Here is a 13,894-nt window from a genome sequence, read left to right on the forward strand (position 1 = left end):
TTCGCGGGGCGCGAACTCACGCGAACAGTGCGAGCAGTGCGAGCAAAATCCGCTGCTCGCGGATTTGCGGATTTTGCGGGAGATTCGCAAATCTCGCGGATTGCGGATTTCCCGAAAATCCGCAAAATCCGCGAGCGGAACGGATTTTCCGCCCATGCCTACTCAGTGCAACTGGTGTCTTTTTCCCTACATTCAACTGCTGACAGGTCACACAACGCTGGCACACTGCTTCGGCTGCTACTCTGAACTTAGGATTATACCAGGTCTGCCTAAACACTCTCAGCATAGCGTCTCTCCCTAGGTGTACGGGACCATGGATTTGTCTAGCCATTGGGCTCACCATCTCATTGGGTAACACTGCTCTGCCGTCTGCTGAGACCCAGAAATGGGCCTCACCCACCACACATCCTGCCTTTTCCCATGTTTGTTTTTCAAAATCAGGAGCATTTTCTTGCATGCACTTTAGTTCGTCCCAAGAGTCAACAGTTTCTAGTATCATAGCTAATTCAGTTCTTACATTTATTCCACCCACTTCCACCTCTGTGAAAGAGTACCCTTGTTCCGCGCAATACCGCGCGACTTCGTCGGCATATCTATTGCCTTGTGACACGAAGTCCATGTTTCTGGTATGTGCGGTGCACTTCACAACTGCGATACCTGCTGGACATTGCAATGCCTCTAACAACAAGCGCACAAACTCCCCATTGCGAATGGGAGAGCCTGAGGAAGTCATGAAACCTCTTTGAGACCACAACTGCCCGTAATCATGAACTACCCCGTAACCATATTGGCTGTCGGTGTATATGGTGACTCGAATTTGATTGCTTGCCAGGCAAGCACGCGTTAAGGCAATAATCTCGGCTACCTGAGCGGAGTGTACTCCTTCCAGGCATCCAGCTTCCACAACTCCAGTAATCGTACAAACATCGTAAGCTGCTCTCAACTGCCCAACTTCGTCTCTTACACATGAGCCATCGACAAAGAAAATTTCATCTGGGTCAGTCAGTGGCTCATCTACGATGTCGGGTCTAGGTTTGGTGCATAGTTCAGTTACATCGAGGCAGTCATGGTCTGTACATTCATCATCATCATCGATATCATTTGGGAGTGGCATCAAGGTAGCAGGATTCAAAACAGAGCATCTCCTGAGGGTCACGTTCTCTGCAGCAAGGATAACTTGCTCATAGCGCGTGAGCCTACTGTTGGTCAGATGCTGTGTTTTGGTCCTGGTCATTAACAGTTCAACAGAATGGGGCGCGTACACCTCTAACGGATGCCCCATGACAATATTCTCACACCTCTCGATGCTGACACCTGTTGCGGCAACGGATTTGAGACATCCGGGCAACGCTGCGGCTACTGGGTCTAACGTAGCCGAGAAATAAGCGACTGGTCTACGGGCATTCCCATGAATTTGGACTAACACAGACAGCGCGCACCCCTCTCTCTCACAACAATAAAGCAAGAATGGTTTATCGTAATCAGGCATTCCCAAAGCCGGAGCACGACACAGGTCCTCTCGCAGCTGTAGGAACGCCATCAAACAGTCTTTGTCCCATGGTACCGGATCGCTCACCTCCTTGTGCGTCAGTTTTTGCAAGGGCTTTGCTTTCAGTGAAAAGTTCGCAATCCACTGTCGGCAATACCCCACCATCCCCAGGAACATCCTGACTTCTCTCTGTGTTTTAGGCGCATTCATCTTCATGATGGCCTCTATCCTGTCTGGGGACACTTTTCATTTGCCTTTCTCAATTCTGTGTCCCAAGTACTGCACTTCTGTCAGGCAATACTGTAACTTTCCCGGGGACACCTTGTGCCCATTTGCAGCTAGGTGATTTAACAAAGCAATGGAGTCCTCCCTGCAAGCTTCTTCTGTTTCTGACGCCACAAGGAGGTCGTCTATGTACTGGACCAGAACTGACCTCTGGGGCAGCACTAGACTTTCAAGATTTTTCTTCAGAAGCTGGTTGAAGATCGATGGGCTCTCTGTATACCCCTGAGGAATACGACACCATGTTAGGACGCGACCTTCCAGCTTAAATGCGAAAAGAAAATGGCTCTCTTCGTCCAGAGGGATCGAAAAGAAAGCCTGGCAAAGATCAATCACAGTGAACCATTCTGCTTGGAACGGTATCTGAAACAGTATCACTGATGGATTCGGTACCACTGGACAACATGAAACAACTATGTTATTAATCTTTCGGAGGTCCTGCACTATCCGGAATTTCCCATTTGGTTTCTGCAAACCCATAATCGGGGAGTTACATGGACTACCCACGATTTCTTTCAGTATTCCCTGCTTAATCATGGACTCGATCACGGGTTTTATGCCTGCAATCGTTTCTGGAGTCAATTTATATTGGGGTGTTCTTGGAAACTCAGCATGCGGTTTCACTACGATTTTCACTGGGTCCACCCCCTTGACCAATCCAATCTCTTCCCCAGTGAAATCCCACACTCCTGGAGCCACTGTCTCTCTCAGATCCCAGGGGAGCTCATCTACTGTCAGAGTGGGGTACAGCTCCACACATATTCTGGAATTTGCAACTTTGAAGTCAGCATCATCGTCATTAGTCAATACCTCCACTCCTTGTGGTGTGCAGTATATGGTACAATTTAACTTGCACAAAAGGTCTCTTCCTAGCAGACATACAGGGCTAGAATCGCAAACCACAAACTGGTGCTCATCGCTGTACTTCCCTATTTTCACCTGCACGGGTTCAGTCAGTGGGCTGGTCATTGTCCTGTTAGCGACCCCTACCACTTGTATGGTCTCTCCAGACATGGGCAGGCCTGGAACTGCGGCTGATCTGATCGTGGATCTAGTGGCTCCTGTGTCCACTAGAAATGTCGTGGGGCACCCTGCCACTTCGGCCTCAACATAGGGTCCCCTTTGATCCACCTCCAAGGCTGCCCCGAGGGTACAGTCCTCCCTTTCCACTCTCTGTCCAGTTAGCGGGTCTACATAATAGCACTCCTCGCCTCCTACAAACAGGGGCATCTGTCTATACGTCTTACCCATAGTCCCTACTCTGGGTGGCTGAGGGAACTGGGCTCGGGGAGGAGGGCCCCCCCTTTGAGCACCTTTCCCTGGTATTGCGTTACCCCTCTCGTAGGCGCACTCTGGACCTCTTCCTCCTCTACCTCCTGTTCTCCTATCTCAACATTGTAGGGACACTCGCGTTTCCAATGCCCCACCTCGTTACACTGGTGGCACCTAGTCGTTTTCTTCAAGGCAGCTATGTCTATCCTGGGTCTAAAGGTGGAGTTCTCCTCATTGCCCTTGTTCTGACTATACTGTTTCTTTCCTCCAGTACCTGTTCCTTGTTGCTGTTGCTGCTGTCCCCCCTTCCCGGCTGCCTGCATCTGTACCACCATCAGTTTCTCCTTTAGTTTCTTTGCCTTGGAGTCTATCTCATCACTGCAGAACCTGGCATATCTCAGGATTTCGTCTAGGGGTTTATTTTGCCAACAAATCAAGTGTTGCTGAATCATTAAACTAATATCCGGTCTCAGGCCCAAGACGAACTTGGACACAAATTGCCCTATGTCCTTTGGATCCATTACATCCAGACCGCTATACTGTTTAAACGCCTTCAGCAATCTCTCGTAATATTCGTGAACTGTCTCTTTGGGTTCCTGTCTGGTTCGATCTATTTTGACCCAATCTATGTCTTGCATTGGCACTTTATCTTTCAGCCAAGTCATCACTCTCTCGTATTTTGCCATCACAGTCTCGGACGGCCCGTTAGTCTTAGCGTCTCTCTCCGGCTCTGTTGTGGGCCACTCAGCGCTAACCTTGCATGCTGTCCACAAATCTCCTGGCACTACAATGTCAAACAGCGTGTTCAGATCTATCCATAGGACCTTTGAGATTTTTACGAATCTCTCAACTTGCTTGTACCACTCCACTGGGTTCTCCCGCAATTTGGGGAAGGAAGTGGTAAAAGCAGCTAAATCTCCCCTACTCCATGGGACGTGCACATAGTTCCCATTTGCGACTTCACGCAAAGGGTATGCCTCTATTCCCTGCAGTCCTCCTGGTGTCATACCAAGCATGCTTCTCCTGACGGTCCCCTTCTTGGACCACCTCTCTACCCATTTATCTAGTGCCCTCCATGTCCTTATTCCAGTGATTAGTTCCCTTATGTGCGTTTTCAGTCCGATCGTTCTCCTCTCATCTAGGTCTCGATCTGAATAATGTAGCCTGTGGTTACCCTGTAATGCTTTGGTCCTTGACAGGTCCACCATATATTTGCCTGCTAGTTCGACTAGCTTCTCATGGATTGTTCTCGCCTTTCGAGTGATGTCCTTTGCCATGAACAGTATTTCATCCTGCTCATACATCTCCATTCTTTCTAAAGGCAGGGTACCATCTACCATGTCATCCAGATCTGACCTTAAGCTGGCGACATCGAGTCTCTTGGCTTTTATCTCAGCTCGCAATATGTCTTTCGAAGGAGGTTCACAGGTCTCTCTCCCATCCCAACTCCGAGCCCTACGTTTGGGTTCGGGAAAGTTAAGGAGTGTTCTCCCTTGCTCCCATCTCTCCAGGTCCCATGCTCGGCCATCCGATCTTGGAAGGTGATGGAACACGGGCCTGTTACCCCCAATCTTACTTTGCCCATTCTCTCTTTCTTCTCTCTTTTCACAGTAGGACTCTCTGCTATTCTCCCTCCGGTCTCCATTCTCTCTCTGTCTAGTATCACTCAGTATCTGATAGGATCCTTCTTGGTTCCCCATATTCCCTGGACTGCGCTCATGTCCGTCATCACAGGGACTGCGGCGCGGCCTCTCGCAACCCCCATTCTGTTCTCTGTTGCCTGGCACACAGTGGGTACACTTAAAGCTGTCTCTGTACTCCCGCGTTCTCCTGTCTTCTTCACTGTGTATTGGGCGAGACACTCCCCCACTCTCGGGGCCCCCGTTTTCCAGGTCTGATCTACCTCCACTCCGGGCCCAATGGGTGACTCCCCTACTGTCCTTCTCCCTCCCGTCCCACTCCGGACTGCTTTCCTCAGCCCCGCAGTGAGTCCGGGTTCTGCTATCCTGACTTTCCCTTCCAGCTTCCGCAGCTATGATGCTCTTGTGAGCCTCTACTGCCTCATCCCTCTTCTTCAGGTACTCGTTTAACTCCTGAAAGGATTTCCGTCCTGATCCCCTCATATCCACTGGCCATCTATGGCCCCCCGGATCCCCTACTGGGTCCTCTGCTGTGTGTACTGGTGTGCTCCACTCTCTTGGTATCGGCAACTGGCTTGGGGAATTGATCGTATCGTTCCTCCTCGCCATCTCTGCTCTTTCTCTGTCCCTCCGTACCCGTTCCTCCCCTCTAGCTCTCTCTGGGTCATAAATCGATACTATAGGACCTATGGTAACAGGTACTTGTAGTGCATCTGGCAGTGCGTAGGATGTGGCACACTCCGTTTCCGGCACCCTTTGTACCACAAACCTCCCGACTACCTGTTGCACCGAACTAGGCTGGGACAGTTCTTTCTTTGCCTCGGGATCCCAATCGGAACTGGGAAGCGGTCCATGCTCTCCTACGTTGCTCCCCTCCCTTTCGCTATGCTCGACATCTCCCCCTGCTCTGTTATACGGGGGTGGCCTATCCGTCAGTAACCTGTTTATCAAGCTGTCCTCTGTTTCGCTCTCATCATCTTCTTCTAGGGGGCTTTTGTTCCCGGGCATCTCTAACACTGGGTACAATTTATTTACTTCCATGTTATGCACTCTCCATCTTTTGGCATCTGCATCCCACTTGGCATCCTGCACTGCCCTTACCGATCGTTTCACCCTTTCTTGTCGTCTATTCATGTTCTTCTCGTGCGCTGCCCAAATCCAGGCATTGAGAGCTTCAAACTGGGTCGGTCTAGGCAAGGGTCTCATTGAGGTCATAACTGCTTTTAATCGGTGTAGCACCTCTAATCTGAACGTCCCGTACTTCGGAAACGTCAGTTCCTCATTTCCTTCTGTAATCTTACTCCACTCTGAGATCCACAAAATTGTATGCAGCCCAACATTTGCCGCCATATAACGAGCCGGCGTACCCTCCGGCGGGGCTTCTTCCCCTTCATACGATCCCCGCCTCTCTTTTTTAAACGCCGCTCTCAACCATTTAAAACACTTCATGATTATACGCACAAATTCCAGCCTCAATACCCTGTTTACTTCCTGATGATAATCCACCAATCCTAGCGCGGCTTTGCTAGCTGGCCTATCGCAGCGCGGTCTTTCTCCGGCCGGCCAATCCCAGCGCGGCACTTTCTGACGTCACTCGTCTCCGCTTCGCAGCAGCACCCCTCCTTTCTCAGCTCTTCTCCCGGTCATGCATGCGTCCCATTCATACCCTGAAAAATGACTACTTCCGACCAAGCGGTCACTTCCCTCTTCTGTACGTCCACAGTCTATCTGTAATTGTCAACACAACTGACGAAATGTCTATCGTCTCTCTGATAGGTTGCTTGCACACACAGTAACCTCCGACCAGCGTCCGTTACTCACGCACTCACTCTTACGTTCCCCCTATCTCGGTCTTTCGGGTGATCAATGGTACCTCATGACCCCCTTCACACTGGCTGACAATTACTTTGGATGTCCGATACACCCGAACCACTTAAGCTCTCCTTGAACTTAAGATTTCCACCGGTTGCGCGCGCTCACAACCTGTTCCACAGTCACTCTACAGGCATTCAACTCCGCCAGACATTACAACATAGATACAATACAAAAACACCGCAATCTAGCACGCATGACCCTTTATACTCCCTCTCGACCGATACTGCTGCTTTTCTGTCTCACGTCATCCGGACCTTCTTCGGCGGGCGGTTCTTCCGATCATCGATCTCTAGGGGCCTTGGGGTAATCTAACCTGGCCTAGATCACCTTCCTCAAGAAGGCAACCATCCTCTGCTACCAACTGCTGGGGCGAGATTTTGATCGATACCTTATCACTATTGATCTAAAACCCCGTTCTGGTCGACTGAACCTTTGTTGCCTGTCATTGAGGGAAGAAAGTGCATCTCTTACCAAGTTAGTTCACCCGATAACGGACTCCGCTCTGAAAGATCACAAACAACTTCTAGCTTTCAAAGGTTTATTATATAGTTAGGATAAGCTGCAAGTACAGGCATCTCAGAATGAGATTCACAAGATACACGGGCCCAACTACATTCATGTGCTCTCTGAAAACCCTCAGACGAGCAAAGAAGACTACGAGTACAAGTTCTAAGAATAACAAAGCTATAAGCATTGACACGTATTGAGATCTCTCCGTCATTTAAAGTTGGAGGAAAAACACAGGTTAGGCTGTCCCTACCCTGCTCTGGATGGTATCCCTACTTAACAAGGTCCCAACCTATCAAAAGGTGTCAGCGGTGAATGACCCCCTAGGGAAGTCACCCACTCTTAGTCTCTTGGTGAAAACCTATAGTTCTCCAGTCATGACCCCTCTCTGCCTACCCATCCGCTCTCTAAAGGGTCCTCAGGCATCTGCTCTAACTCCTCCCAGGGGTGCTGTCCCTAATACAAAACATACAACAGCATTTGAGACGCCCCTCGTGAGACGCCCCTCACGTGGTGTATCTTCTGGCTTTTTCCATGATGAGGCCTCGTGCGTTAGAGTTGACCTTGCTTCTCAGACTCTTCTCCGGCCCGCTGATACCCCTTAAAACATTCCGGAACCCTCCTCCGTGTCTGGGCCGTCTCCTGAACAAACCTCTATTCATTTCATTTATAATTGGATCCCCCCTTTCTCTTGCAGACAGACATCTGCAGCCAAGATCCCAATTCTCATAGACTTCCAACAAAAGTTTGCAACATTTCTCGGCCCAGACCAATACGTGTAAATCAATGTCTATAAACATTTCAGGCCTACAGCATTTCTCATAATGATTATACCATTCAAATCCTTCATTAATTAGTAGCATGTTAATACTCAATTCTATGATTCGGTAAACACATCTATAAAATATGGCCCATTAACGCTACTACTAAAAGACATTAGTGCAATCCATGTCGTGAAAGGAAACACCTTTCCCATCCCTTCCAGCTCTGGCCCTGAGGCCTACCACGTTCTACGTTTTTAACCGCATGCCATCTTACATTTTAGCAGCTACACGACATGGATTCAGGATTAATCACGTCTAATAAGTTATATAATTTCACACATTTTTGCATTAGTTCCACTTCTACTTAAATCACTAAGTTAACTGCACATCTCAGAATATAAATGCATATAATATCAGCACTCATGGCATTTCTCTTCATGACTTGTGCTTACTACGTGTAAGTGTGATGTACTTATACATTTAGGTCAGTTTGTGCTCTCTCAAAGCCTTTTTTTTTTTTTTTCCAGAAATGTTTTACGGATTGTTCTTTTGTCCTCAGTAAAGAAAATGCATAGATATTGTTTCAGTCTTTTAGCTTTTCAAAAGCCCTTTTCTGCAAAAAGGTGCTGTATTGCTTTGAATTGCTGGATGGTTTTCCTGGAGGTTCAAGGAGATACCAGTGTTTTTTAAGTACCTTCCTAATGTAGAGGTGACCATTGTGAAATTAGGTAACAAAATAAGTATGGTTATCTAAGTTCTTAGGTTCACTGAAGATGCATCATTCAACTCAACGTTTTGGAAATAAATCACAATTAGTAAACCATCAAATTGTTTTCTCAAACTATATGTACTTTAAAAGTCACTAGTCTCACACATTTTGTGGGGAAAAAGCTTAACACACTAATGCCCTAAATACGGGGCCCTAGGAGGGTGGGGTGCTATTTATGTAACCCACTAAAACTGATACTTAAAAACTGGAAATTAACCAGAAGTTTATTGGTGGAAATAAATGGCCGTGTGGTCTGTATCACACCTGGGAGCATATTAACAAGGACCAGTGATAATTATCACTGACCCCACATAGCGATAGAAATATTATCGCCGGCTATCGCTGAAAATTATCGCCATGATAACGCTATATTTACAATGCATAGCGCTATGGCGATAATATTTCAGTGATAGCTATGTTTACAATGGAACATCGCTGGTTTTCCAGCGATGTTCCATGGAAAACAGCGGTAACATTGCTGATACGACCCTGTGGTCGTATCAGCATAATCCACCTACCATTATTAGTATGCCTTAGTCTGGAATTTAACAGACGTTAAATTCCGGCATTAAGGCCGATGTAGCGCAATTTTTTTATCACTGCACCTCCTTGTTAATATCGCAAAGCTGCCTTCGCGATATTTTCATGTGTTGTCTTCACAGCCACGCCTTCTTTGCATCTCATTAGCGATGCGAGGCGAGGCTGTGAAAAAACGAGCTCTACATCAAGGAAACACGCGCTAGCGTGTCCTTGATGAAATTGCGATATAATTATCGCCGCTTATCGCCCGAAAATGGACCCTAGAGCGGCGATAATTATATCGCCAGCCCTTGCTAATATGCCCCCTAGTTATTACCGAGTGTGACTAACATTACGCAACAGGTTATTACGATGTCTGTGAAAGCAGGTGCTTGTGCAGGGGTTGTTAATAAGCAAGGCACTTATAATTTAAACCACAGAAAAACAGACCTGCTATGAGTTGTGGAACTAGGAAATCATCAATTCAGGGAGTGGCTGAGGAAATCTGGACTATTGGCTAATGTGTTATGTTATATGCTGTTTTATACCGGAGTATCCTGGCACGAATAGACCGTTGGGGAACCCGTCCTGGCTTTCCCTGTGAGATGGTCCCTACTGGGTATCTCCAAGGTGAAACCAGGCAGGTGGAGATGAGGCAAGCTAATGCCCAGAGTTGCCAAGTGTGATCCCTGGTTAGAGTAGGCACTGAGGTGAGAATTATCAAGTCCGCTGACCCTGGTCCACGATCCTGACGCGTTGGGAATTGAACCCTGGTCCAGGGCCGTCCTCTACTCCCGGGTCTGCCGCCTCTAACCAGTGAGCCACACCACTTCACTAATGTGGCCTTTATCTTGCTTGCATGAGGGTCCTAAAAAAACCTTTCTGCACCCCTGGGGTAGTGGGTTATCTTGACAGTTACACAAGAGAGAGGTTAGACTCTCACCCACTTGATATGAGGTTGATTAGGTCACTGTCTTGGCATTACAGGAAGAGAGAGGTTCAAGGTATTATTTGATATGTGGTGTATATCTCTGCAGTTAGCTATAATGTTACTTAAGTAGGAGGGATGACAACGATGTAAGTCTTTTTTATTTTGTTCATTTAATGCAAATAATTGAATGTTTGTGTTATATGTCATATATTCACATATTTTCTCAAATATGATTAATCCAAAGAGGCCATACACCATAGAAATAAATAATGTTACCTTAAAATGCCTTAAAACACAGAGTTCATTGTATCCTTAAATTGATTACGAAGATTAGATCCTGCCCTGTCTTGCAGAGTTATAAGCAACTGTTTAATCTTTCTTAGGGCAAAGTTTTACATTCAGTGTTGCCTCGTATGTATTTCATCTTAATAGAACATATACCCTAGAATGTGTATTTATACCATAAATCATAGACTTCATTTGATCATCATTTTAGGTACAAAAGTTTAAGCTGTTCTATTTTAAGCCATTCAGAGCCCCTGAATGTAGTGTTCCTCAGAATGGGCCCAAGACCTAATAGTCGAAATAGTGCCCACTCTTGAGCTGTACTGACAACTAGCAGAGGACAGGGAACGTGATTGCCAAGCGTACTCACTGTTATGAAACCTTACTCACTTTATACATTACTTAGAATGCAGGTTGCTCTTACATTGTATGCAGTTCTTTAAATGATTTGTCCAAATATTTAACCGTAAAAACAACAAGGTGATGGATGGAATGTTTGAATTAATCTTAGCCACTGGCAGTCGCACAGGCCACATCCCAATCCAATGTTTTTTGACCACCATGCCACCTCAGTTTGGACTGATCCATATGCAAATCAGTCTTGACCCTGTTCCTCACGGGAACAGTCCAGTCTGACCTACCAGGCCAGGTCAACCCTTAACCGGAGCACAAGTGACCTAGGACAGGTTGTGCCCCTTGTTAAGGCCCTAGGTTACCTGTGTTCCGGTTCAGGGAAGACCTGGCCTGGCAATTTGGGGTTGACTGTCAATTTGGTGCACTCCCAGGTTTGCGATTTCTTGTACATCTGGGAATACTTCAGATTCCATGGGTGATGGGTGGGAAGCACCCACAGCAACACACATGGAACTCCCCTTTCATGCAGTGTTCTGCGAGAAAGGGCACATATTTACAAGGCCATGAAAAGCAACGTAAAGTGGCTTTACGTGGCTGTGTAAATATGCTAAATGTTCCACACTAGCTTTTGTAAAGAACAACAACAGTGAATTATGGGCTTGGTAGTTTAACGTATAAAGGAGGGTGATCTGGAAAGGCACGAGGAGGCAGGTATATAACACAGGTGGTTATAATTAAGTGGAAGGCTAACACTTAGTACGACTTTGGAAAGGAGAGGAAACAGTTACCAGAACACTCGAGGTACGGGCTTATGGGATTAAATTTGTAAACAAGCAACTGAGAAGAAAGAGGGTAGTTACTGGGTTGAAAGTGTTTTAAGGATCGGTAAAGTTAGAAAGCATTTTGGGGATTGACTGGAAAGGAGTGCAAAGTGAATGATGGGCATTTAGAAAATGTTATTTATTAACATGAATTTCAGCGGGCAAAACGTTGATTATGAGCTTTAAGGTACAAACCAGTTTACCTGACACGAAATCTATTTGTTGTATAAATTGATAAATCACAGTCATTTTTAGATATAACCTAATAGTCATGTTTTTTAATAATTGTAGTGAACCCCTGACGAAGTGCAAAGAAAGGCACGAAATGCATTGGGTGACGGAAATGATCTAAATCGAAGAATATCTATGTAACATTCCTGGCTACAGAACAAGGCTCGTCATGGCATTTCTTTAGCATTAAGGTGTTTAAATGTGAACATAGTTTGTCCAACATGTGACGGATTAACCATGAACTACGTAATGGATGAAATAACTTTAAAGAAAATAAAAAGTGATGAACTTGAACGACTTTTGGCATCAGTATGTTGCACCTAAAGCTGTGCGTCCGGTGTGGGGGACACCCTGGCCCCACTTCCTCCTGTAAATATGCTGAGGCACATTGTGCCACCGGCACGTCAAAAAAGTGCTGCAGAGGGGCCCATAATGAGGTCCTAAAATGTGAACTCCATTTGGACTTGGGGAACTATTACCCCTGAAGGAAGATAGAGTCTTGTAAACTTTTTTTCTCTGAGAATTCCAATATGGGCGAAAACAATTGTAAAGGCTCAGATTTAGCTTCCGGGTGATAATATAACTAAGTTAAGTAGCTCATCCAAATGACGGATGTATGACGTTACAACGCATGCTTTTACCCCTCCATGCCTTTACAACGCGGTTTTTACATCGCAATCCATTACAACGCATAGCGCTTTGGGGTGCTGGATAGTGAAAAGTTTAATTTACTATTCCAACACCAGTCCCCGTGGACACTAGGGAAGGTGTTGGATAGTAAATTAAACTTATTCCCTATCTTAGAGCGCCCCCCAGCGCAATGCGTTGTAATGGTTTGCGTTGTAAATACCGCGTTGTAAAGTTTCGTTGTAACGGTTGTTCACCCCAAATGACTGAACTGGTTGGTCTAAATTTCGAATGAGACTCACACCTTTTTTCCATCGTGAAATGTGCCCATTCGGTAATATCATGCCATTGTTCAGCTCAAAAAAGTGTTTTTTTAGGGATTCTAAAGCTGATCATATGTTAGAAACCCGGAAGATGCACCTGCTCATGAGCGAAGCTTGACCAGCCCATTCAGCCGGCGTTTCAAGGCTCTCAAAGCTGGGTTTTATCATGTTAGGTGCTGATTTTTTTTTTTTTATCTAACTACTTAACAGATGTGAAATTTGTGAGGTAACTGGAGGAACCAAATAGAGCTACTATGCCACAAAGCTAAGATTTCTGAGACCCGACCAATACCCATCTCCCATGCTAGAATTCAAGAAACAGCAGACATGCTAAGGCTTTTTGTGTAAATGTTTTGACTAGCATAGCAGGTTTGTTACAAGCGGTACTAAACATTGTTTTTCTTTTTCCAGGCCCCCTTGACCACAAAAGACAGCATAAAAGGGATTTTGAATGTTCTCTGCAGTCTCACTGAAAAAGACAATGGATGTCTGATAGACTGGGAAGGAAAGTCAGTCCCTTGGTGAGGGACCAACCAGCCTTCAAATCAAGGCTACCTCAAGAAGAACCTATGATTTTTTTTGCTCATTACTTGAAATTCCTCGAAATAAATCGTGTTTTATCATTATGAGAGTTTACTGTGATTGTTGGCCTTCCTTTGAGCTGAGCAGTGAGTACCTCTGCACATGTGTATGGATGTCCATGTGTGTGTGATCGCGTTAAAGTTGTTTGTCTGCCAGGCGAAAAGTAGTACAGTGAACTGCCCTACAATTTTCCACCTTTTCCCTTCGATGGAGTGTCTCAGTCATAACAGCGGACCAAAAATCTCCTTGAAAGGGTAGACTGGAAAAACGAAAGAAATAAAAATATTCAAAAAGGGTAAGCAAGGTGATATAAAAGGCCTGCAAAAATTGCATGTTTTGAACGTTCTGTATCATCTTTGACTTTTAAGATATTTTTTTTTAGGTAAGCCTTGCTGAGAAATGTCTCTTCTCTCAAATTTTTCTTGGGACAGATCATCTGGCAAAACTCCCAGTGATGGCCAGATTTCACTCACACACCATACCACCGTAAAGATACTCAAATATTTCATTAGTGCCTTTTCACAACCTATGGCTTTTTAGTAAATCTATGAGACAAATATGCTGTAAAATTCACTGTTTGGCCAAATTCTTTCAAATTACCTGGTGGAGAAGACCATTCCCAA

At 45.8% G+C, this 13,894-nt stretch overlaps 1 protein-coding gene across 1 annotated transcript in view; it reads left to right on the forward strand.

Moving 5' to 3' along the window:
* LOC147676817 (uncharacterized) overlaps window positions 1–13,315 on the forward strand; it is a 184,590-nt gene extending 171,275 nt beyond the window's left edge. The window contains exon 6 of the mRNA XM_086945231.1: window positions 13,101–13,315. Within this exon, the coding sequence (XP_086801357.1) occupies window positions 13,101–13,214 (114 nt within the window). The 3' untranslated portion in view covers window positions 13,215–13,315. The remainder of the gene's footprint in view (window positions 1–13,100) is intronic.
* The last annotated feature ends 579 nt before the right edge of the window (window positions 13,316–13,894 follow it).

This window comes from Lissotriton vulgaris, chromosome 12 (genome assembly GCF_964263255.1).
Source record: "Lissotriton vulgaris chromosome 12, aLisVul1.2, whole genome shotgun sequence".
Lineage (NCBI taxonomy): Eukaryota > Metazoa > Chordata > Amphibia > Caudata > Salamandridae > Lissotriton > Lissotriton vulgaris.